Here is a 24,853-nt window from a genome sequence, read left to right on the forward strand (position 1 = left end):
TGGAAGTTGTGTTCCTAAATTGCAGGCCCAGGTTATGAGAAAGCTAAAAGCAAGACCATTTATTTCCTAAATACTTATCAAAAGTCATAATTAAGTTCATTACTGCGGTTAGAGGACGCTGTTGCTGATAGGCTGGCTGAAGGCACCTCCCCTCAACAGGTATGAGAATGCATCAGAGATGATGTGTCATGTGTTGCTAATTGTGTAGCTCCTCCCACGTTGTCTGCATGCAAGCCCTGCCCACCCCCCAACAAGCCACACCCCCTGGCTCTAAGCATGCAGCTCTGTGCTGCTGGAAAAGTACGGAGCATCATCACCATCACCTGACCTTTGGAAGACTGGAGGAACCTAGAGAACTCAAAATCACAGAATCCATGCAGTCTATCCCAGGATTTAGGAATCGGGGCACCAACTGTTCTAATCAAACATGGTTCTCTAGGCAACAAACAAACAAATAAATGATACCAAGGTACCGTCCAGACAAGAACTAAATGGGCTTTCGGTTTCTAGAAAACCTGCGTCCAGATGGGAGCGTTATCTGAAATGTTGTTGTCCACACAGAGACAACTCCCTACACACCTGTAGGTGGTGCTGTACCTTCCTGCCCCCCCCCCCCCCCCTTTTTTTTTTAGCATCTATTTCTCTTCCGTGGTGAGATAGACACCTCGTTGTTCTCCAGTCTCGTCTTTTCATTAGAAATGTGCACTGTTATCCGCCATTGCTATATGTAAGACGCGTTTGGGGTTATAGGTCAGATTGGAGGTTGGAGTGTTTTCATCGAAATTCCCTTCTTTGCTGTCCACACAGAAAAGAAAAATTCACCCTGGACCCAGTTTCAGATAATGTGGGTCCCCTGAAACGGCATCTCCGCGTGCATGCAATGCCGGATCGGCTAGGAGTTTTCCGGTTTGAGAGAAAGAGGTTCTTGTGTGGACGGGGCCCAAGTGCAGCATCGGATTACTGGATCCCCACATCACCAGAGATTCAGAGGCCGGGAACCCCCGGTGAACCGTGATTAAAACTTCACGCACAGAGCTGCACAAGTGAAACGTACCGAGTCGGGAAGAGCTGCAACCCTGCTGTCAGCATGAAAAATTAAATATGATGATATCGTGCCGCATTTCCCCCAGTGCCAAGCAGGCATACGAGTCTCACGATCTCCAGGTTGCTTGAAATGAAACGGAGAACATCTTCTGTGGCGTCAGATACGCACGTTCATGATTGTCGCATGTGATACACAGCAGCACAGCACACGGTGCACACAGTGAAATTTGTCCTCTGCATTTAACCCATCGCCCTGAGTGGGCAGTGGGCGGCCATGACGGGCGCCCGGGGAGCAGTGTGTGGGGACGGTGCTTTGCTCGGTGGCACCTTGGCGGCTCGGGATTCGAACCGGCAACCTTCTGATTACGGGGCCGCTTCCTTAACCGCTGGGTGCTGTGTTTGGCACGGGGAACTACGGCTCAGTGTCACTCAGCCAATTAAAAATGTTCTTCTGGCCAAAAAGCAAACAACAATCGAGAACTGTGCAGCCCTATGCCTATCGATAAAACTCGACTGAAATAAAGATGGCAACAGAGCGGTTAATAATGTTAACGGCATGCCGCGGCGCCACTCGGCTCGTTTAGTGGCGTGTTAGTGAACGGCGGTAAATGAATGGTCAGGTATACCATCGGCGAGGCCACGACAGGGAGGACCTTCACAGAAGAGCTATACTGTAAATTATTCTTTGAGTTAAACAGGGGGAAAAGACATTTCCGGATGACGGGACTCCTTCCGTTTCCGGGGTCCGCCTGGAATACAAGAGGCACAAGACGATGACCAGACGACATAACCAACACTGACAGGAGGCAGAATGAGACCACAGTCTGAGGACACACACACACACACATCAAAAACTCCCAACACTCGTCCACGTAACAACCAAATAATTAAAAGGAACAGCCACAGCGATCACCCACCGTCTGAGACTTCTTCTTCTTCTTCTTTATTGCTCTGAAAAATCCCTGCTTCTCCTTCTCTTTGGACGTCTCCGGCGGGTTCATGGCCGCTGCTTCCGGCCCCGCCCTGCACAGCAGAACGGGAACGTGCAGGTGGGCCGTGAGCGGCGAGCCATTGCGTAACACGGACCATAAATGCTAATTTCTCTGATTATTAATGCATGCAGAGCCGAGGCCGCATTTGTCAGGTGTCGGAATAAATTAGCATGGCTTCGTTTTCGACTACAACCTCGCTCTCTACCAACTGTCACGGCAATTAGTTTTGCCAAAATATTGCGCTTGAGATTTCAGATGAGCAGAAACCCCTGCCATGCGTCTTCATGCACTTCTAAATGCGTCCCCTTTCAATGGCCATTTACTACTGACCAGATGCAATTCAGTTGCGACCACTGGCGAAGGGACACGGGAAGTCCGACTAGAACTGTAGAGACATGTCCCTCGAATAAAATGGCCAGGGACATGCACCTGTCATTTCGAACGAACACTGATGCTCTCGGCTTGAATCAAATGATGATGCAGCAGCACTGTGAGGCCTCACCATGGGTCAAAGGTTGTCTGGTGTTTGGTATGGTTGCTCATGGAGCCACTGTCCCCAGTCAGACCGGCCCCCCGGCCTTGGCTTCCACCATCATGGAAGGAGTTGTCTGGCCTGGGAGACGGAACTGAAAAACACATGACCTTGTGTAATTCATGCAAATTCATGCAAACATCTCAGACATGAAAAATGATAATGATATCAATATAAAGGTAATGGTGGTAGCCTAGCGGGTAACACACTCGCCTGTGGACCAGAAGACCCAGGTTCAAATCCCACTTACTACCATCGTGTCCCTGAGCAGGACACTTAACCCTGAGTGTCTCCAGGGGGGGACTGTCCCTGGAACTACTGATTATAAGTCTGATAAATGCTGTAAATGTAGAAAGAAATTGTTAGAAGAGTGTGTGCCTCCTCACCCCTGTAGAAGCTGCCCACCCTGCGAGGCATAGATTCGGTGTAGACAACCCGGTTCTCCTTCGAGGAACCAGTGTCCTCCGGGTGCTGCTCGTGGTACAAGCCCACCTGTGGCAGGAGAGGAGGGTTACTGAGAGTTTCTCACCAAGGCCAGAAGTCTAACGCTGGAGGACGTCCCTCTTGCTCTGCCAAATGACGGTGAGGTCAGGGGACACGAGCAGACTGGAAATGTCCTTCTACACTTTCACTTCTACTGCAGGGACTGTTAATGTTGTTGTGAGGAAAATTCACAGCTAAACAGTCCATGGATTTCAGACAGACAGGTAGGTGGTGAGAAAGACCACAGAATAGACAGAAGGTTGACAACAGACAGGGAAAAATGGCAGGCAGACAGACAGGATGACGGCAGGGGATTGTGGGTAGGTCAGTGGTGGCCAATGCGGACCTCGCTCTTCTGCCGCTGTGAGTGAATGGGTGCAGTGTTGTCCCGCGTGGAATCCCTCATAAGGGGCCGTGTGTGGTTCACATCTGAGGGCGACGCCTCACTCTGTTAGTGGAGAGATGGAGAGCAGGTAAAGCAGCAATGCCAGCCGTAGCTAACACGCCAACACACATCACATGCATGTACACAAACACACAACTGCACAGCAAATACATGCACGTAAACTCATGCAAGCATGTATGAACACACACACACACAGCACATGCATGCAAACTTTCACATCCACAACACATGCATGTACACAAACACACACATGCACAGAAAATACATGCACGTAAACTCATGCAAGCATGCATGTACACAAACACACACATGCACAGCAAACACACGCACACAAACTCATGCATAGATGTAAAAACAAGCACACACTGGGTACGAGCTTTAACACACACACACACAACTCACATTGAGTATGCACACGCACACAGTATGCACACAGAGCACAGACCCTCAGCACAGTTATAAAACTGTAATTAAACTACAGAGACAGAAAGACCTGCACAAAATCCCTGCTTGGAAGCCCTAACAAGGTCATTTCCGAGCGTCTTCGAACCAAACCGAATTCCGGCAAATTAAAAACGAACTGCTGTGGGTCAGTGGGCTGCTCTGTGAGCGCCGTGCGCAGTCTGCGGTCTGCAGCCAAGGGCGCCGTGGACACAAATAGCGGCTCCTTTGTTTGGAGAGGAGAATGCGGGAGGCCGAGACAAAAGCTGCATCCTAATGAGCGGCCTTGTGCACACGGCAGAAACGTGAAGGGGCGATGGGGGGGGGCGGAGAGAGAGCGAGGACGAGAGAGAGCGAGACGTACCCGGCCCCGTTCGTCGCTGCAGTCCTCTCTGGAGGCGGAGCTACCCAGGTGGCGGGGCAGCGTGCGGTGCTGCAGCTGTGGGGACAGCATCTGAAGGCTGCTGGCTCGGGTGGACAGGCCCTGTCCCGCCGCCAGCCCCCCCGCGTCCAGGCCGTGCGGCCGGCCTCGCTCGCGCCGCACGTACATGGAGTGGCGGTGCGGCCGCTGCTGTGAGGAGAAGGGGCTGGTGTAGCCCAGGCCGTAGGGAAAGGCCACGTCGTGGGGGACCGAGAGGCCGCCGCCCCCGGGGTCCAGGGCGTCGGCGGTCTTGGAGTCGTCCTGCTGGCCCTTGTGGCGCGAGGACGACCGGCGGAAGGAGGAGTCCAGGGTCCCGCCTTCACGCTCGCCTTTCCCGCGCGAGGACGATCCCGCCGGGCTGTGCCCGGAGCGGTCGCCGTGGCGAAGCGCGGGGCTGCCGGGTGCGTTGAGGTCCAGGCAGCTGGAGGGAAAGTAGCGTCCAGGTGGGGTGTCATCCGGGTGCAGGCGGGGGTCACTCAGGTTACCCACAGACTTGGCGTCGCTCAGGGCGCCGTGGCTCTTGGACAGGCTGAGGTAGGAGGAGCCTTTCCCGCCCGAGGGGGACGCGTCGCTGTAACCGTGGCGCCCGTGCTTCTCGCGCTCCCCCTGAAGCGTGTTGTTCTTACCCTCCACGAAGGAATGGCGGTTCTGCGAGCGTAAAGCGTTGGACTTGAGGTACTTGGCCCCGGGGCCATCGGCCGCCCTGGACAGGCCGGGGCTCTTGGTCTCCTTGGGGCTGACGGCGTGGGGCAGGTTGCCGCTGCCGGCCAGGTCCTTTCCGCAGGAGGCGGAGCGGTTCAGACTCTGGGGCACGTAGCCCTTGGGGTGCAGGGTGGGGCTCAGGCTGGCAGAGGGGACCGGGACGCTGCCGTTTAGGAAACCGTCGGAGCCGGGCGGGTGGAGGTCTTCGTGCCGCGGCAGGCTGGAGCTGTTGGAACGGTGGTGGCCCGAGCTCTTCGTTCCATGAGTCCTGTAGAGACACGTAAATCCGAGATGAAATAAAACTGCAGAAAGAAACACGTCAAGGGAATTCGGGAATCGTGAGCAAGTGGAGAACCTGGACATCAAACCCACATGTCCCCGCCAGACCTTCCCATTATACCAGAGGGGCAGTGGTGGCCTGGCAGTTAAGGAAGCGGCCCCGTAAGGTTGCCGGTTCGAATCCCGATCATAGTTGCCACTGAGCAAAGCCCCGTCCCCACACGCTGCTCCCCGGGCGCCTGTCATGGCCGCCCACTGCTCACCAAGGGTGATGGGTTAAATGCAGAGGACACATTTTACTGTGTGCACCGTGTGCTGTGCTGCTGTGTATCACAGTGTGCACAGCGACACGAGAGGGAAGTACAGCCCCTGACCTGCTGGGGGCAGTGTTGTCGTGGTGCGGCTTCCGCTTGAAGGAGCGCACCGGTGTGGGTGTTGGGGGTCCGGGCCGCTCGGAGTGCCGCTGGGTCTGGAAGGCTTGGTGGTTCAGACTCTGCTCAGTCAGAAACCTCTCGTTTGGGTTCAGCAGCAGCAGGTTCTAGTGGGAAAAAAAAAAAGCCAGATGCAGAGCAAAAAAAAATGCTGTCGTTATTAATATTACGCCGATTATCAGTGTGTCGAATTTTATCATCGCGCGGCTTTCATCGGAAAGGAACTCGTTCTGGGGAGATGAAATTAATGAGTCATCTTCATTATCATCAGAACCACTGACTCATCAGGCGCCGGCGGCAACGAGTCGATAACCCGCCGCGGGCCTGTGGAGTCGCCTCAAACGTACATTTAAAACGGGAAAAGCGACACCCTTCACCCTGCTGATGTGAACGGAGGAGAGACGACGAAGGGAGCTGCTGCGCCGAAAGCGTGACTCATCATCATCTTCATCATCCTCATCCTCATCATCATCGGTTTTATTTCCTCGTCGGCTCCCTCCTTTACGAGAGGGCAGCAGCGGCCGGAGCGACCTCTGAACCCCGTCGGACCCAGTCAGGTGTGGGAGGGACGGTGGTGAGTGGGACACGGGGGTCTTTGGGTCTTTCTTCGCGTGAGATTAGGGACATTTTTATCCTGATACAGGATACACAGGATAAAATCCACAAACGGGCGGCGAGGAGGGAGGCGAATGGCGCTGGAGTGCGTGAGTGCTCATTTTCGCTGGAGACGCACCCTTACCTTCATCAGGTCCAACAAGAGTCCATTAATGATCCCCAGATACCTCCTCTCAAGGGTCTGCGGGTGGCTCACTGAAGGGAACTGAAACACACAACACACACACACACACACAACACAGAGCGGTCAAACAACATGCAGCAACATCTGAGAGAGTGGCGCACTGGGGCGTGGCCATCATGTGGCCATCTTCTACAGCGCACCCTCACAATTCCGTTGGGTCCCACACACGCTCACAACAAAGAGCAAATCCAACGTGACCAATGAAGCCAGAGCCACAGCCTTCCATGAAGAGTAACATTTCGACCGCTGTAGTATCCTAGTGGGTAACACACTCGCCTATGAAGACCCAGGTTCAAATTCCACTTACTACCATCGTGTCCCTGAGCAGGACACTTAACCCTGAGTGTCTCCGGGGGGGACTGTCCCTGTAACTACTGGTTGTAAGTCGCTCTGGATAAGGGCGTCTGGTAAATGCTGTAAATGTAAATTTATTTCACAGTCACACAGAGGTACAAGACGCCTACACAACCTAAATAGCAGAGACACCGAAATTCAGGAATAAAAAGTTAATATTCAAACAACAAATTGCACATTGAGCTAAATCATGATTCGTTGCGATTAACTTCGAAGTATAAAGCTTGTTTTCATATTTTACACTATTACAGAGCCTGCCGCAGCACCAAAAAAACCCCTTTAACGCCCTAATAAATACGCATATAAATCCATTAAGCCATTAATTCCATTATCTCTGTAGACGTCCTAAATTCTCCCACACCGCTGACGCTGGCCTACAAAGCCATGGAAGGGCCACGCCCTCCAACCTCAGATCTCTCATCCCTCCTCCAGCTCTGCACCTCCATCTCTCCGATCCTCCAGCACTGCTACACTGGTGCCACCATCTCTCAAGGTTCTCTATCTTGGAGCCTTGGTGGTGGTGAACTTCCACTAGATGTTTCAACCACAAGCTAAAAGCCTTCCTTTTTAGAGTGGTAGTAGCCCAGCGGGTAACACACTCGCCTATGAAGCAGAAGACCCAGGTTCGAACCCCACTTACTACCATCGTGTCCCTGAGCAAGACACTTAACCCTGAGTGTCTCCTGGGGGGACTGTCCCTGTAACTACTGATTCTAAGTCGCTCTGGAAAAGGGCGTCTGGTAAATGCTGTAAATATAAATGTTTTTGGGATAAAATCCCAATATTTCGATTAAAAGAGCCCCTTCTTTATATTTATTTAAGACATTTTTTTAAAGGAATTATGCAAGTTGTTCTGGATAAACGGTGTAAATGTAAATGAATGCATGCATGCATGTATATTTCGCCGGGCAGGATGAATAAATGGTGTCCGTGCGCAGGATGCGCGGTAATCAGCGGTGCGCTGTGAACATGGAGATTATTATGCCGCTACAGCGCTTCCCTGACGCGCGTCAGCACTATAAATAAGCTCAGAAGTGCACTGCAAACCCCACGCAGACGCTGCTGCTGCCCCATCGTCCGCGAGAATCAACCGGCACCAACTGACACGGAGCAGGAAATTACCTCCTTTTAACACCGAGCCAGGAAATGCGTTTGTTAGATGCAATGATTTGATATAAATATGATTTCATATAACCTGGGACATTCGCTCTCAGGGTAAAGGTTTCGATAACGATCACTGGTTAAAACGCTAAAATCCCATCTGAACAGGATTAACACGACCTAAACCAGCATCTGAACTGCATGGCTGCATCTCGCATGTCCAATCATCTTGTCTCGTCTCATCGGCTCCTCTGTCCATCACGTAAGGAGCCAGAAGCAACATCAACAGAAGCCCACAGAGAAAATGAATCGGGCAGCCCAGCCCGGCCAAGAGTGGGCGTCGGCGTTCGGGGTGCAGCGGCCCCGCCCAGTGGGCAGCGGCCGCGGCTCCAACCCACAGAACCACAGAACCGAAGTCACAGCTGCAGAACCGGCCGAGCTTCAGCAGGGTGAGTCACCGCATCCGTGGCGAGACGGGGAACGCAGCCAACCAGAGCGGGAAGGAGGGGAGGAGAGGGAGAACGACAGAGAGCCGGGGAGACAAAAGGCAGAATTAGGGTGACGGCAACACAGGATGCCGAGCCAGAGAGGTGGGAAAGTGGGACGGCGAGGGGGGGAAAAAGAAGGTAAAAATAGGACGAGACGGAGGGAGGGAGAGCGGGACGGATCCAAGCGAGGAAAGAAAGAACGAAGGGGCTGAGGACGCAGGCGGGGTTAAATGGGGTCAACACACCCACCCGCAGGCCGTGGAAGCGGGGGTTGCTGTAGAAGAGCTTCATCTGCTCGGGGGGCAGCGGCCCCAGCACCTTCTGGATGGTGTAGAGCTGGTCGATCTCGCTCTCCCCTGGGAACAGCGGCTGACCGTCGCTCAGCTCCCCCAGAATGCAGCCCACCGACCACATGTCCACCGCCTTCCCGTAGGGCGCACTGAGAGAGAGAGAGAGAGAGAGAGAGAGAGAGAGGATCTCCATCACTTGTTGGTCTAATAAAAGTTTAATAACGCAGAGCAGATATCTATCACTAATCGAGTGCGAATCCAGGTCGTGGGAACATCGGGAATCTCAGTCGAATAGAATCCTTTGAATGACATCCTGCTGGGTCACAGGTTGAACGTAGAACACGATGGTGACGAGAAAAGGATGCAGGGACTCACCCGAGGAGCAGCTCCGGAGAGCGGTACCACCTGGTGGCCACGTACTCGGTGTAGTTGGCATCGGTTCCCTCTGACAGGTTACGTGCAAAGCCTGGCACACACGGACAAAGTCAATCAGCCACCAGAAGTGCCGATCCAAACCCTGAACGGAGGGACTGTTCGAGTAAGGACGCAATCTGCCCGCATTTATGGGGCAAGTGCATATTACCATGCACAAAATAGGAATCATTAATGATTATCTGTCCACAGAAAAGTTTTTTTACCTTTGCCTATGTATAGTTTAAGTATTTTATTGTGTTAATAGACATTTTTTTGCACATTGGACACCATTGCATCTTTCTGCATATTTCCACGTTTGTCACAGGTGTCGTCACGGCTCGACGGGAACGTGAAGGACGCACGGATTTGACTGGACAGGGGATTTACTACAAAGCACGAAATACAAAACATTCACATACAAATGACCCGGCAAAGACCAGACACCGCAGGATATACAATCAGGAAGACATCAGTATGAATGTGTGCATGTATGTGTATGTATGTGTGCAGATGCCATGTGTCTGTGTGTTGTCTATATAGCTAAAATATAAAATATAGGATATATCTATCTGCATGAAGTCATTTCGCAAACTGCAAAGGGGGATTTTATCTTCCTGTAGACAAAATGCAGCAAGATGCAACTTGATTTTATCATTATACAATTCATTTGGTGGCACAGAATTTCCCAACATATGAATTGACCTCCTATTACAAATGGCCTTTGTGTTTATGAGGACAAATGTCGGAGGTATTCCTTTTAATTTGGTATTTTTTTAGATGTCGTTTTTATTCAGTAACTCAGACTGCCGTTCTGAGATGAATTTAGCAGCAGTTCGGTGTAGCTGACATGATGTGACAGAAAGGACAAGACTGATGAGCACCGATGCAAATTCAGAACAGACATGCGGGCATAAAATTCACCCCTGCAGGCCCATAAATTCTGTCATTTTCACTCTTCTCGCTGATTTTGGACCAGATGCGACGTGTCCATCTGCCTGATTGTCACAAAAAGTGAACTACACTTCGCTCATGAGCCCAAATGTCACCAGCTGTGTCTGATTAAAAACGGGACGCCCGCGGAAAGCGTCGCGAGTGAGGGAAGCGTGACTGGGGTTGGGGGACGCGGGCGTGGCCAGTACAGCAGTGGCCGCAACTCACCGAAATCGCACAGCTTGAGCACGTCCTCGGAGCTGATGAGGAGGTTCTCCGGCTTGATGTCTGTGGCGAAGAGATATAGAGAGAGAGAGAGAGAGAGAGAGCGAGTGAGCTGTCACCGCCATCGCGCCCGTCATCAGCACCTGCACCACGGGCGCCTCGTCTGGAGATCAGGGTTTGATCCCAGCAGTGCGCGCTGAGCGGGGAAATGGAGGCCAGGCGCTCCATTTACGGGTCCGAGGGTTGGAGGGTCTGCTCTCCGGCCGTCTGATCGTGTGGCGAACAGGATGGCACGCCTTCACAATATTGTCATGTTTTTGTCTGGGCCAAACGCGAGACCATCTGGGGTCCCGCTCGCCTCCAAGACGTTAGCGTGAGGCTATCTGACAGCCTGGAGGCCTTGGACGGAAGCTGTGGTCTGATTACAGTATCGTGAAGGAACGTTCAGACCCTCAGAGAAACCAAAGCGAGCTCTCCTGGATGAAGTAGGGTCAGCAGGGAAGGCAGCGTTTTTTTTATTCATAATAATAATAATAATAATTAAGTGAAGTGATTGTCACATGTGATACACAGCAGCACAGCACACGGTGCGCACAGTGAAATGTGTCCTCTGCATTTAGCCCATCACCCTGAGTGAACAGTGGGCGGCCATGACAGGCGCCCGGGGAGCAGTGTGTGGGGACGGTGCTTTTCTCAGTGGCAGTTTGGGATTCGGACCGGCAACCTTCTTACGGTGCCGCTTCCTTAACCGCTAGACCACCACAGGTTAGTCTTCTGGGTTTTTTTTTGTACAAATGAAAAAGAAAAAAACTACAATTACCCAGAAGCCCTTTCTTGTTTGTCTGCATTCACTCCCAGCTATAGAGAAGCTGCACTTCTTTGAGACACACGTGGTGCTGCTGAGATTGAGATTTTTCATTTCTGGCCTTGTTCACCCGTGGAATTCAGTTTAATGATTAGTCGAAACGGATTGGCTGGGATTGTGCTCCTGGGTTGATACGACACATTATAAACACACATTGTGCAACATCAAATGAATGATTTCTTAAAATGCTAAAAAAAAAAAAAACATTAAAATATACCTCCAACTGTCAAATTGTAACATGCTGGATTTCAGTATTTGATAGTTTGCAGTAACATATTATTAAGAGAGCAGTTTATCTGATTCATCTGAGGAGAAACCATGTTTTAAAGCTGACCTCTGTGGACGATGTCGTTTTTGTGACACCAGTGGATGGCTTTTATTAACTGGTAGATGTAGTTCCGCACTTTGTCAGGAGTGGCACCGTTAGGCATCTCCTCCAGCAGCTCCAGCATGTTCTTTAACACACAATCACACACAAAAAAAACCTCAACAGCCGTGAATAAGGACCCTCGGGTCAGAGCACCCCCCCCCTCGAGCTGCAGTCTCTACACCGGGCATCTCTACCTTCTCCACATACTCAAAGACCAGGTAGAGCTTCCCCCTGCGGCGGAAAGCCTCCTTCAGCTCCACGATGTTCTCCTGCTTCAGCGTGCGGAGCATCTGCAGCTCCCGCAGGGTGGTCTCCTTCACCTCCTCATTCTCTGCGTGGGGACAGAGGGGAATATTTATGAAAGGCCGTGGCGGCATGGGAATGTTCTTTATTTCAATACAATGTAGATTTTTTTACAACTGGAATCTAATGTTGCTTTTGTCAATGACATTTTTGACAAAATGTCTTTGTCAACAAACATTTCTGATGAAAACAAGACAAGATGTAAATACTGGTCATGTGACAATAACTATAATGGAATATATCATGTAATATTTTTGACAAATAAAATTGAGACTGGTTTGCAAAATATCTTTGGTTTTGGTTGTCAAAAACAAAACGAGATGTAATTTCCTTTCGTTTAATTATTATTTTTATGCAGTATTTCTGTTCACTGACGTCACTTTCTCAATTCCCGTTCGCAGATTATCTATATTTCAAAATGCTTGTGGTGGGTTATAGATATTTGGTGGTGGATTATCAGATTACTGGTAGAAAAAGATGGAGCGACCTTTGGATGCACTTTCTTTATGATGGAGTGGAAAATAAAACAGAATGTGTGTCGACAAACACATGGGAAAATGTGCCCACTAGAATGGATGTGGTGTATTCTTGGGTCTATAAGGTAACACTAATATAATAATAATAATAAGGTAACCTTACCTTATTTAAAAAAAAAAAAAAAAAGAAAGTCTAGATTGACTGGGTTAAATAGAAGTGCATTACTAAAAGTAAAATTTTCGTTGACTAAAACGACTAAAATAAGAATAAGAATGCTCATACTTTTAGTTGACTGAAACTAGACTAGACTAAAATCAGTCTGGACGTGAAAAAGACTAATAAAAACTAAAATGACAGCTTGATGCAAAAACTAAACTAAAACAAAAAACAAGACAGAGAGTTAAAACCAATTATACTGGAATCAGTTCTCACTCAATGTGAAAATCTTGCACAATGTTTTCGGGTGGGATGCGAGAAGGAGGCACACGAAAATGGTGTCACAGGGCCAATTACACAGCCAATCAGATTAGGTTCTGAGCTGTTTGGCTCCATTTCTGATCCGCTGAGCTGGACTGGAGCATCAATACTGCCGTCCGTCATCTGTGTCCTGGCACAATAATCAACTTCGGCATGGGGGGGGTAAAAAGAGCAGAGCTTCTTACCCTCGCTGTCCTTGAACTTCTTAATGGCCACAATTTCATTTGTCTCCTGCAATAAAAAGACGGCACGGCTAATTAGAAGCACGGCCCGCTGCTCAGAAGCCCGATTACCCAGCTCTCCCTGGGAGCGCAACAGCAGCGCCTAATGAAAGAAATGCATTGGATTGCATTTGATTAAGAGTGCCACTCAAGCAATGCATTATCGGAATGTATGAACGCTACACCAAAACTAGATAAGAAAAATTATTAATTAACAGAACCAATAAAGCACCTTTTTATATATATATAGTGCCTGTATATTTTTTAAGCAATTAAAAAAAAAAATAGCAAAGTGTTTAAAAACTTGTATATATAAAAACAAGTTTTTTTTTAACACTTTGTTAAAAGCATTAAAACCTTTAAAAAAATTAAAGTGGAAAAGCAACTAGGTACATTTTTTTGGCTACATTTTACTTTCTAAAATCTGATTCTATTTTAATACATCAAATGTGCTTTTTGTTGACATCAACCATATCTAGAGAAATATTTGGTTGAGAAAATGAGAGATGAGATGTCATTTCCTTTCGTTATTATTTTTATGCAGTATTTGTGTTTACTGATGTCACAATTATCTATATTTCAGAATGCTTGTGGCATTTTGTTGAAAAAAAAACCCCATAAAATATGTAAGTACATTAAAATAGTAAAATATAAAACAGGGAAATATTTTGACTGTGTTAATGATTATGTGACAAATTGAGGGAATTGATATTTGTTTTAATTAAAGATCCCCTGACACGTATTGTTTTTTTACTTTTATATCGGTGTTATTGGTCCCCTAATACTCTATCTGAAGTCTCTTTGAAGCCGTGGTGCAGAATTACAGCCACTTTGATCCAGTCCCACAATGAGATTTCCCAGGACGCGCCGTTTTGGTGTCTGTAGCTTTAAATGCTAATGAGGAGGAGAGAGGCGGGACTTTCTTGGAAATGACGTCCTCAACACCATTCACAAACCACAATGTTTGGCGCCACCAGGAAGTCAGCGTTTTTCCAGAAAACAATACATTCTCTTGTGACGACACAACAGGCTAAATTCCCGGTGTGACCATCTGAGCTGCCGCTCTCTGAACGGTGAAGCCGAATGGCCAAAGCACTTTGAACACCTATCACCATTTCTAGCCACTGCAGGACCATAGACAGACTAGGGGAACCCGTATTAATGTTAAATCATCTCACAAAGTCACATTTTCATGTCAGGGGGCCTTTAAAATATAAGCTTGTAGTTTTATTCTCTGGTCTGTAATAATATTCCATGTCGGTACTGTATTGTAGTTCTGGAACAGAAACGTGATCTGTGCTGGGTAGAAGAGTGAAAAACAGGATGAAGTCCACAGCAGGGTTCTCCAACCCGTCCTTGTGTGGCTGACCTGAACAAGCTATGAACCCTCCTACAGAAACCGCGTGTCGGTTCCTGGCTCTGTTCTCAGCACTCCCGACTCCACCGGAGTGGTGACCGCTGCAGACGGCCCAGCTCCTGGGACGCCTTTCTCCGGATGGCGGCCCCGCCCGCCCCCGTGCTCCACTCTAACTCCATGTCCTAGTTAAGCGGCGGCCTCCGCTGTGCTGCTCCACTTTCGTCTGCAGGAGATGTGGCGAGGCGGATCCCCACATCACTGCCGGCGCCATCGGGGGGCGTCATTTACCTTCTCGCCACACTCCGCTTTTGGAGCCGGGGGCCTGTCTTCCTTTCACTGTGCAAACAGTGCGGCTCCACCGTCACCCAGCCACGCTCCGCCTCGCCGCCCATCTCTACGCAGATCTCTACTGGTGACCCCGCCTCCAACATCTGGGACCGGAGGCTTTGATTAGACTCGGATTGAACGCCCTGGAATCCTCCCGCGTGCCGAAACTGGAGGGGCTCATTAATCTCCAGAGCGCAGAACCAACATTCATCACGGCTGGCCTCCAACCACCTGACGGGGGCAGAGGGGCGCTGGGTACGTCACACTGGGTATGCCAACTAACAACGGGAGATAAAAAGGAGGACTACAGATGACCACAAGCGCACTGAGTTCATCAAATAAGGGACCGGCAGGTTTTTTAGGTTGAATAAACAGTACTGTATATTCAAGAGCAATCTCTCTGTGTGTTGTGACGCATTGACGCGTGACAAATGGAAACAGTGCATGGAAGCAGGCTCTGAAACCACGATGGAGACGATGGTGATTATAGCTTCAACCATATCGTCTTACACGTGTCGCATGCAGAAATCGAAATATCACGCGATAATATCACGATAAAATATCAAGTCTGGACGCACCTTCTCATTCGACGTGTTTTCTTTATTTTCATGACCATTTACGTTGGTAGATTCTCACTGAAGGCATCAAAACTATGAATGAACACATGTGGAGTTATGTACTTAACAAAAAGTGGAGACCTGACCTCCACAGTCACCGGACCTGAACCCAGTCCAGATGGTTTGGGGTGAGCTGGACCAACAAGTGCTAAACACCTCTGGGAACTCCTTCAAGACTGTTGGAAAAGCATTGGGTTTTCCAAAGGGTGAAGAAACTAGAATATAAAACGACCACGTGCAACATATACAGCCGCATGATCAGAACATCATTTCTGGAGATGAATCAGTGCTAATATGTTGGCTGTGGGGCATGAGTGTTCATCTTAGGATGCATTGCGATCCGCCTTGGAGTTACGGTGGATTTAAGGCGGCACCCAACAGAACGCTGCAGTCGAGGAATGTCGGATGGATGCACAATAAATGCAATTGATGTGATTGCATAAAAGAAAAAGGCGGGAAAGGCAGGATCGTGGCCAGTGATCTGGTACCCGCGTAGAACTTCAGAAGTTGCGCCACGATGCACAACGGGCCGAGTCCGATGGCCATTCTGAACGGCGCGCCATGAAAAACGTGTCCTAGATTTCACTCTTCTTCACCCCCCCCCACCCCCCCCACCCCCCCAATGGGGGGGAAATGCGGAGGCGGGACTGAGCGTGTTCAGCGATGGCTGTTCAGACCAGAGAGCTAAAATAAAGTGTGTCTGTCAGGGGACGTCACAGATCGCTCTCCGCCGCTCTCGCGCTTATCGCCTTCTCCACAGGCCTTCGCCGGGAAGCGTTGTACTCAAGGTGACCTATTTCGTGCCGTACCGCGCACAAGCCTTTTTTCCTTCTGTTGTCCCACTTTCATTTAGCTGGAGAAAATAAAAAAGGACCTCGAAGGACCAGAGATAACATCTAGTCACCAGCGTACCTCCCGGCAACTGAACATCACAGTAAAGCGCTGGATCACCGGGATAATGAGGAGAACTGATCGCCGTTGCAGGGATAACAATGCGCCACAGCCCGGGTTATCACAACTCCACAGATCCTCCTCTCTGTAGGAGACGACAACAACACGAGCACTTTGTGAGTTTATTCTGGATGTTTGTTGGTGTCACATAAACGCTGCCACACAGCGTGGGTTCAGACTGTCGCCCACCCAAAACTCCAACACCCAGAGGCACGATGCGGACAGCGGAGCCTGGAAATGAACAAAACGCGGCAGAAACCCCCCCTCCATACAGCCTCCGTACAGATGAAACAACATTACAACACAACCCCATACAGCACAACCATACAACATGATATCACAACACAACCCGATACAACAATCACAAATACACCACAACCCAATCACAACCCAACAGCACACACTCCAACATCATCACAACCCTATAGCACACACTCCAACATCATCACAACCATACAACATGATATCACATCACAACCCGATACAACAATCACAAATACACCACAACCCAATCACAACCCTACAGCACACACTCCAACATCATCACAACCCAACAGCACACACTCCAACATCATCACAACCCAACAGCACACAATCCAATATCATCACAACCCTACAACATGATATCACATCACAACCCGATACAACAATCACAAATACACCACAACCCAATCACAACCCTACAGCACACACTCAAACATCATCACAACCCAACAGCACACACTCCAACATCATCACAACCCAACAGCACACAATCCAATATCATCACAACCCTACAACATGATATCACATCACAACCCGATACAACAATCACAAATACACCACAACCCAATCACAACCGTACAGCACACACTCCAACATCATCACAACCCTACCACACAACACGATACAATCATCATAAACACACCACAACCCATCACAACACAGCACACACTCCAACATCATCACAACCCTACCACACAACACGATACAATCATCATAAACACACCACAACCCATCACAACACAGCATACACTCCAACATCATCACACCCCTACAACACAACATGATACAACCATCATAACCAGGGGGCAGTGGTGGCCCCGTAATCAGAAGGTTGCTGGTTCGAATCCCGATCCGCCAAGGTGCCACTGAGGTGCCACTGAGCAAAGTACCGTCCCCACACTCTGCTCCCCGGGCGCCTGTCATGGCTGCCCACTGCTCACTCAGGGTGATGGGATAAATGCAGAGTACAAATTTCATTGTGTTCGTCGTGTGCTGTGCTGCTGTGTATCACAAGTGACAACCCCACAACACGATACGATACAACCATGTTAAACACACCAGAACCCATCACAACACAGCATACACTCCAACATCATCACAACCCTACAATACAATATCACAACACATCCCAATACAACAATCACAAATACACCACAACTCAACACAAACCTACAACATAATATCACTACACAATCAAACACAGCACAGAACACACCTTAACATCTAAACATTCACAATCCAACTGCACACAACCAAATATGTCAACAGTACAGTAAAGAACAACAACATCTGAACACAACAAAACATTACAGTACAGTACAGTAAACACCCCCAGTATGACAACGATACAGAATTGGCCCACCATAATAAATGTGAAAGCTGCCTTATGAATAAATTCTCTGACTTGGAGCTGCAGTCAGACACGTCCCGTGTTGCGGTTGTGTATTTGGCGGTGAGTAATGTAAAACCGACGAACCCATTGTTTATGGAAATTCATTGCTGTGCAGCGTACCTGACTGTTGAAGTTGCACAGTATTACCCATCATGCCGCACACCCTCAGCACCGCCATTTACGAGCCTAATGGGCCGGTTTCTGCTCTGACACCCCGTCCGACTTGCGATGCGGCAGCTCGGTAAACACTTTCCTGCTGCCTGTAACTGACACGCTGAGCAGCGCAATTGTGTATTCAGTTATGAATGGGGCTCGGCATACAGCTGCGATAATTCCTCCCGGGAATTTCCCTCTGGTGAAGCAAATGCCACAAGCTAATATTGAAACTTCCTGGGGCAGTGGTGGCCTTTAACGGGTTAGTGGTGGCCTAGCGGTTAAGGAAGCGGCCCCGTAATCAGAAGGTTGCCGGTTCGAATCCCGATCCGCCAAGGTGCCACTGAGCAAAGCACCGTCCCCACACACTGCTCCCCGGGCACCTGTCATGGCTGCCCACTGCTCACTCAGGGTGATGGGTTAAATGCAGAGGACAAATTTCACTGTGTGCACCGTGTGCTGTGCTGCTGTGTATCACATGTGACAATCACTTCACTTTACTGAGCTGCAGCAAGTCGCCTCTGAATCGATCGAACCCCGACAGATGTGGGACACTGTCTCATTAGCTAAGCTTTTACTATATTACGCTCTCGCGAAAAGGAAACTGGGGACAAGTCACATGACCGCAAGTCACCATGCCCATCACAGGCTGCACAGGCCCTGTCCACACGAGAACGGGTTTTCGTTTTTCCGAAAAACATGCATCCGCAAGAGAGCATTATCTGAAATGCTGCTATCCACACGGAGACACAGAGAATGTCCCAAGCACTGTTTACAGAAAGGAATCGTTCTGGGTCCCCTGAAACACCGTCTCCACGTGGACGCGAGGCCAGACCTCATAGAACTTTTATTGTTCTGGAGAAAAACAGTTTAAGTGCATGCTCTTAGGACTAAAGACTTTTAGGAAGACAGAGGATGGTGTCTGCAGGACATCTTCAGCTGTAGGACCCACTGGAGCTCCACCCACAACAGCGCCTGCAAATGAACAGACACCAGGCAGGGACACTCCGGGGATCGCTGGCACTCAGATCACATTACTCTGAGTGCGAGAGGAGCTGACGGAGAGGTCAGGGGTCATAAAAAAAAAATAAAAAAATCTGACCTGCTACCGACAACAACGATTCTCAGATTCTCACCCCCCCCGGAGACCACAGCCGGGTCTGAAATGACCCGAGGTGGCGTTTACACACGAACGAGAAAAAATTAACACCCCGCAACAGTGACCGTAATTAAGTCTGATGCGACCCGGTGACCTGAGCTGACAATGGAGTCGCAAGAGATGCTTGGAATGCGTTAATAAAACGACGTCAGCTCCCCTTCCCCTTGACACACAGAGACTCGCACTGTGACTGGTCCCTCACCGCCTCAGCAGGTTTGTGGACAAACAACGCGTCTATCTTCCCGCCCCCTCAAACCCCCCCACAACACCGAAAAAACGCTGGGGGAACGCGTTGGGCTTGCTGCTTTGATTTATTACATTGCAGTCGGGCAGTGCAGTGTCGGCACTTTCAGCTAATGAAACGGAAGCTGAAGACCTGAAACGTGGAATCATCACATTAAAAGACCTTCTCAGGTTATTATCATGAGAATAACCACTGGTCCATTTCTGTATATTTTCCTCTTCTATATTACATGTGTCCAATCCTCATACGGCTGCACCAGTCAAGGCCAGCGCTGGTACTAAAAGGCCATTTTCAGACAAACACGGCACATGTCATTACCCCCCCCCAGCCAGTTATGTCCAGTGGTCAGATCATTACACAGGCGGGTCGGACTCCTCCTCCTGTGTGTTCTTTTCAATTTAGCATGACAAGAAACCAGCCCACTTCTGATAATGACACACCGTCGACCAGACGAGCCAGACATTCCAGATCTTCTCCTGCGGGCCCCCACATGTCGGGGTCACGGATTGTGTACAGTGCGACAGCGGCGCAGGGTGATGCCGGTAAACTTTTAAAAGTCCCAGACACAAACAGCCACGTCAAAGTGGCTTCAAAACACCAAACATTACGAATGCAAAACGTCTTAGCGAACTGTTAATTGTCATTTCACCAACATAAATGCCAACCTGAAGCCGGACGGAGTCGGTCAGGTCACCTGTGCAACATGGTGATCTTAATGGTGTTAAAATAATGGTGTTACAGAAGAAAAGTAATTTTTCTGTAACGGTTAACCTAACCATTGACTGTTTCCATGGTTACAACGCTGTTAGCATTACTGACATTAACGTGCGGCTCGGTAATTAAGCGGTTTTCCTCCAGCCAGCCTCTTGAAGCTTTCTGTGGTGAGGGGGTTGGACAACCACACAAGTGATGATGATGCCAGCGGTGGGCGGGTCTTAACAAATACACACTAATTCTGTTACAGAATAAAATTATACATTAAACTGCACAAACAGCCTGTTTTCCGGTAAATAAAAGAGGGAAATTCGTACATACTGACGTTCGGACAAGAGGAACACCAGGTCATGCCTTCTGTTCATATTCGTGTAGATATGAACAATGCAGCAAAAACTGGGATTAATTATGCTAATGGCACTAGGGATTAAAGATGGACAGTGAATCGGCTAAAACATCTACATACATTTTTGAGGACTAAAAGGGGTTCAAATTATAAAAATGAATTACTCTCTCTACGAAGGGTGCATGTGATTTTCTACTCCTTCGTTACTGGGAGAAGAGGACGTGGTGGACTGACCGTCGGAGAGGCATCTGACGTCACATGTGACACGTGCATTACTTATACTATGCAGTGAACATAACAAAGGCGCTGTGGACTAAACAAGGAACGTTACTGGAACGTTGGGTGAGTGTTTTGCCATCCTGTCTCATCCCTGACATTGGTTCCTGGCAGCTGTAGCATCGCTGCTCCTTCACGGGTCGCCCTGGATCCCTTGTGAAACATAATTGGCTTCCCACGGCACTGCTGCGTGGTGCGGTCATGCCTGGGAGCTGGACGGACGAGGTGTGGGTCAGCGCTAATGGGATCGAACGCGCAGGCCTGACGCGTCCGGAAGAGACAGTGTCCGACTTCTGTGTCGGAACTTGGGGACTAGAAATGGCCCCAGTGCCACTGGGGTTGAGGCTGAGCAGAAAGATCTAATTTCCTTAGTCTCTGCACTGTTTGGGAGGACGTACAGTGAGTGCAAGTTCGTAAAACGAAACACACACACACACACACAGCTCATAATGCTGGTTCCAGGAAAAATGGAACAGGACGGAGCATCAGTCAAATGTGACACGTACAATGCGGGGCTATAAATACGGCGGATAAATGGCGGCTGAGGTCCAGGCTGCATTGTGCCGCTGCAGCTGGGCGCTAATGGACAGCCTGGCGCATGCAGCTGCTTGGGGAGATGGCCCTCGGCCCGATCGCCGCGCGAATTAGAAAGGAGAGTAATTACAGGCGCCGAAACCAGAACCTCTCTCCGGGTCTCGCTCACAATCGCCACGCACTCGCCGTGGCAGACGGCACTGATCCACGCCCACAAAATATCATTCGCTCGTCTGATTCATTTCATTTTCCAAGAGAGTCAGTAATATGAGGAACGCTGGCGTGGAGGTGTGTGAGGTTTATTACAGTCACAGTGAGAGATGCGCGGCAATAAGGGTCCCACATCTGAAGAATTTCCCTTCGATAAACTGTGGGCCGGAGAATTCGGGCCTGTCAGGGCAGTAGAGACGGCCGAGCAGCAGCCGAACAGAAAGTAGATCAGTTGAGGGTGAATGTGGACAACGCTGGAGAACCTGAAAGTACCACCATGTCCGGATCGGGAGAGGACAAGGTGCCACCGAGGTCCCCGTGAGCAAGGTGATGTCCCGACCTCAGCAGTAGGGGCAGCAAATTCATCACTGATTAAAAAATAGGGAGGTAGTAGCCTAGTGGGTAACACACTCACCTATGAACCAGAAGACCCGGGTTCAAATCCCGCTTACTACCATCGTGTCCCTGAGCAAGACACTTAACCCTAAATTGCTCCAGGGGGGGACTGTCCCTGTAACTACTGATTGTAAGTCGCTCTGGATAAGGGCGTCTGGTAAATGCCGTAAATGTAAATGTAAAAATAAGGCGGTCAATCAACAAAAACGTGACTTTTTACTCACAACTAAAAAATGATCACAATTAATCATGATTAATCTGTAAGACTAAAGTTTACTGTAATGTGTTGCTGAAGGCGTAAACAGAGGCGCTTCCCACTGACTTCAAGCAACGGCCAATCAAATCCGTGTATGCAAATCAATTAGCCAACCAGTCGAGTTGCGACTATATTGTTGCAAACGGAGAAACGACAATCGGTTAACGCTCGTGCGCGCCCCCCGCATAGCAGACACGCCCACTCTCAAATGTTGACATTTATTTTAACACGTTTAGCGCGTAGAAAGAGGCGTAGATGGTGTTTCCTGAACATCCAGCAACCGGCACTGCGCCATCCGAGTTCAGAAATACAGAGCAAGCTGTCAAGACAAAGAGGCCTAATCAGAATTATTCATTTCCACAACTTTAACTTTCCGCTGCTTTTGTCAAATGACGCCGAGTTTGACCTTTAACTGAAGTTATTGTTCCAGCAATAGCTCAGATGAAGACGAAGCTCCAGTGGCAACAGAGCGGCGTCAGTTTAAACAGAAGGGGGGAGCGAGGGAGTTCAGAAAAGATGACTGTGTGTCTAGTGCCAGGCTCGGGGCTTTTTAAATATTACGACAGTGATAATCCTATCAGATTGGTCATTTGGTGGTGTTTGCCAACCATAACCACCATGTCTATTATATTATGAATGACAGAGGACAAGTTTGGCTTTATTTTATTAGCACTGAGAATATAACGACACACCGTGAATCGGCTAAAAATCTAAATAAATGTCTGAGGGCGAGTTTCGCCCTCCTTTCACCAAAGCTATTTACCGGAAGACATTTTAGTTTAATTTGTGTAGTCAGTTTCAGTTACCATTATGGTAAATTATCTTTTTGGTAAGAAAATTGTGAGAAAACCTACAATTTGTGAATGGTATTGAATGGAAAGTTGAACGCACCGTTACATCCCTAATGGGGCCTGATACATTCACCCAGTCACGAGTGGAAACGGGTCGATCGGCGCCCCCTGCGGCCGCCTTCATTCACCAATAAATCCCATTGACCCCCGTTCTCTTCTGGGAGGCAGAGCAACACGCCACACGAGAACATGTAAAGCAACGATGAGGCCTGGCTGGACGGAGGAGATCCAGGGCCCAGCCGGCGAGGAGCAGCGGTCCTTCCTGAAGGCTGCTGGGCACAGCGAGCAGGAGAACGTGGATCTGAGTGGCCATCTGCCTCGGTTGAGGGAGGGGGGCTCTGGTGACGTGAAGAATTATAAATAAACCCGTCCACATGGCCCTGCCCTGCATCAGCTCAACGTTGGGTGAAGCTTGCGACCAAATATGAAGGTCTCCACCGGAAGCTTAATGTTGTTTGGAGGCGACACTGAGCATGAAAATCAGAGCAAAGAACACACAGGGCTTCCAGATTTGATCCAATTCTGGAACGTTTTAATTTTCATAAATAAAGCCAAAATTAATATCCCCCAAATGAAAAAGATTCTGATTAACGGTAATCCGCAGCATTATTACGCAACGTTGTTGAGAGATTATCCCCGCACGTTCACACTTAACCTTGCCAGGATTATCAAAGATGGGCCGACGCCCATAACAATCCAACCAACCCTCGCGAGGAAGCGGCAGGTGCTGAGCAGCAAGCATGCAGCACCCATTTTGAACACACATTCCAATCTATAAATCATATGTCTATAATACATAAACACCTATAGACAGAGGATGAGGGATCATGAGCTCTGCACGCTTCCACTCGTCACCGTGGGTGTTCAGGCACTCATGTACATTAGTCAAAATCAAGCCTTCACCCAGACCCAGAAGTGATATTGCATCAGAATCAGAATATCTTTATTGTCATTGCAACAAGTTCATCAAAATTAGGTGCAGTCCCTGAGTCCCTGAGTGGAATCTTAAATACTGTCTATAAAAAAAGAAGACATATACTAGTATAATACATATATAATACAGTAGTTATTATTACATAAAAATAGAGCTGCAGGGTCATTTCTGAAGTTAGAGAGTTAAAGCTTTATCATTGGTCCCCATTGGAACAATTCATATTACTTGAATTCAGTAATGAGTGAGCAGCTACAGTGCGTTCTAGACAGAACGCCGGCATGTTCATCAGTCGAAAAACACGTCGTTTGGCTCTACATAAAGGATCACAGCTGGTATAACAGGGTTACAGCCCATCCTACCCAGAATTCCACATGGGGAGTAACAGAAATGCGGCTCTTACCTTGTGTCGACACTTCAGGACTACCCCATAGGCCCCTGAGAAAGAAGACAGAGAAGAAACAGAGAGAATCATCATCTTCATCATCATTTTCATGCAAATCAGACGACATGGCGAGAACGTTCGCACTCAATTTTGTAGAGCAGCATGTCGTGGGCACACCAGGGTGGGGGGGTGGGGTGGGGGGGGGGGGGGGGGGGGCAAAAAACTTGAGGTGGGTCGAGTGCGTGCAATAAATGAGATCTGACCGACGTAGAGGACGTGACACCGAATCACAAATTCACACCCCACCGTCACCTCCGGTGACTAACGCGACATTCATAAACCAGAAAAAAGGGAGACCATGTTCACCCCGGAGATCCAGATATAAACATACGACACTACATTCAGGGTCAGGGGTCATTTTATAACAGACACAAAAAGTTTCTG

The 24,853-nt window shown here is 49.0% G+C and overlaps 1 protein-coding gene across 4 annotated transcripts in view; it reads right to left on the reverse strand.

The window, feature by feature from the left end:
• LOC114768997 (cyclin-dependent kinase-like 5) overlaps positions 1–24,853 on the reverse strand; it is a 39,334-nt gene that overhangs the window by 3,696 nt on the left and 10,785 nt on the right. The window contains exons 3-17 of one of the 4 annotated variants that reach the window (XM_028961635.1): positions 24,428–24,462; positions 13,010–13,055; positions 11,762–11,898; positions 11,532–11,652; positions 10,336–10,395; positions 9,139–9,229; positions 8,723–8,912; positions 6,471–6,551; positions 5,675–5,838; positions 4,263–5,289; positions 3,398–3,499; positions 2,955–3,060; positions 2,539–2,662; positions 1,962–2,067; positions 1,671–1,793 (exon numbers count right to left, since the gene is read on the reverse strand). In XM_028961635.1, the coding sequence (XP_028817468.1) occupies positions 1,671–1,793; positions 1,962–2,067; positions 2,539–2,662; positions 2,955–3,060; positions 3,398–3,499; positions 4,263–5,289; positions 5,675–5,838; positions 6,471–6,551; positions 8,723–8,912; positions 9,139–9,229; positions 10,336–10,395; positions 11,532–11,652; positions 11,762–11,898; positions 13,010–13,055; positions 24,428–24,462 (2,513 nt within the window). Of the gene's footprint in view, positions 1–1,670; positions 1,794–1,961; positions 2,068–2,538; positions 2,663–2,954; positions 3,061–3,397; positions 3,500–4,262; positions 5,290–5,674; positions 5,839–6,470; positions 6,552–8,722; positions 8,913–9,138; positions 9,230–10,335; positions 10,396–11,531; positions 11,653–11,761; positions 11,899–13,009; positions 13,056–23,133; positions 23,839–24,427; positions 24,463–24,853 lie in introns of those variants that run through there. The other 3 variants (XM_028961636.1, XM_028961637.1, XM_028961638.1) reach the window with 3 other exon arrangements.

This window comes from Denticeps clupeoides, chromosome 19 (genome assembly GCF_900700375.1).
Source record: "Denticeps clupeoides chromosome 19, fDenClu1.1, whole genome shotgun sequence".
NCBI lineage: Eukaryota > Metazoa > Chordata > Actinopteri > Clupeiformes > Denticipitidae > Denticeps > Denticeps clupeoides.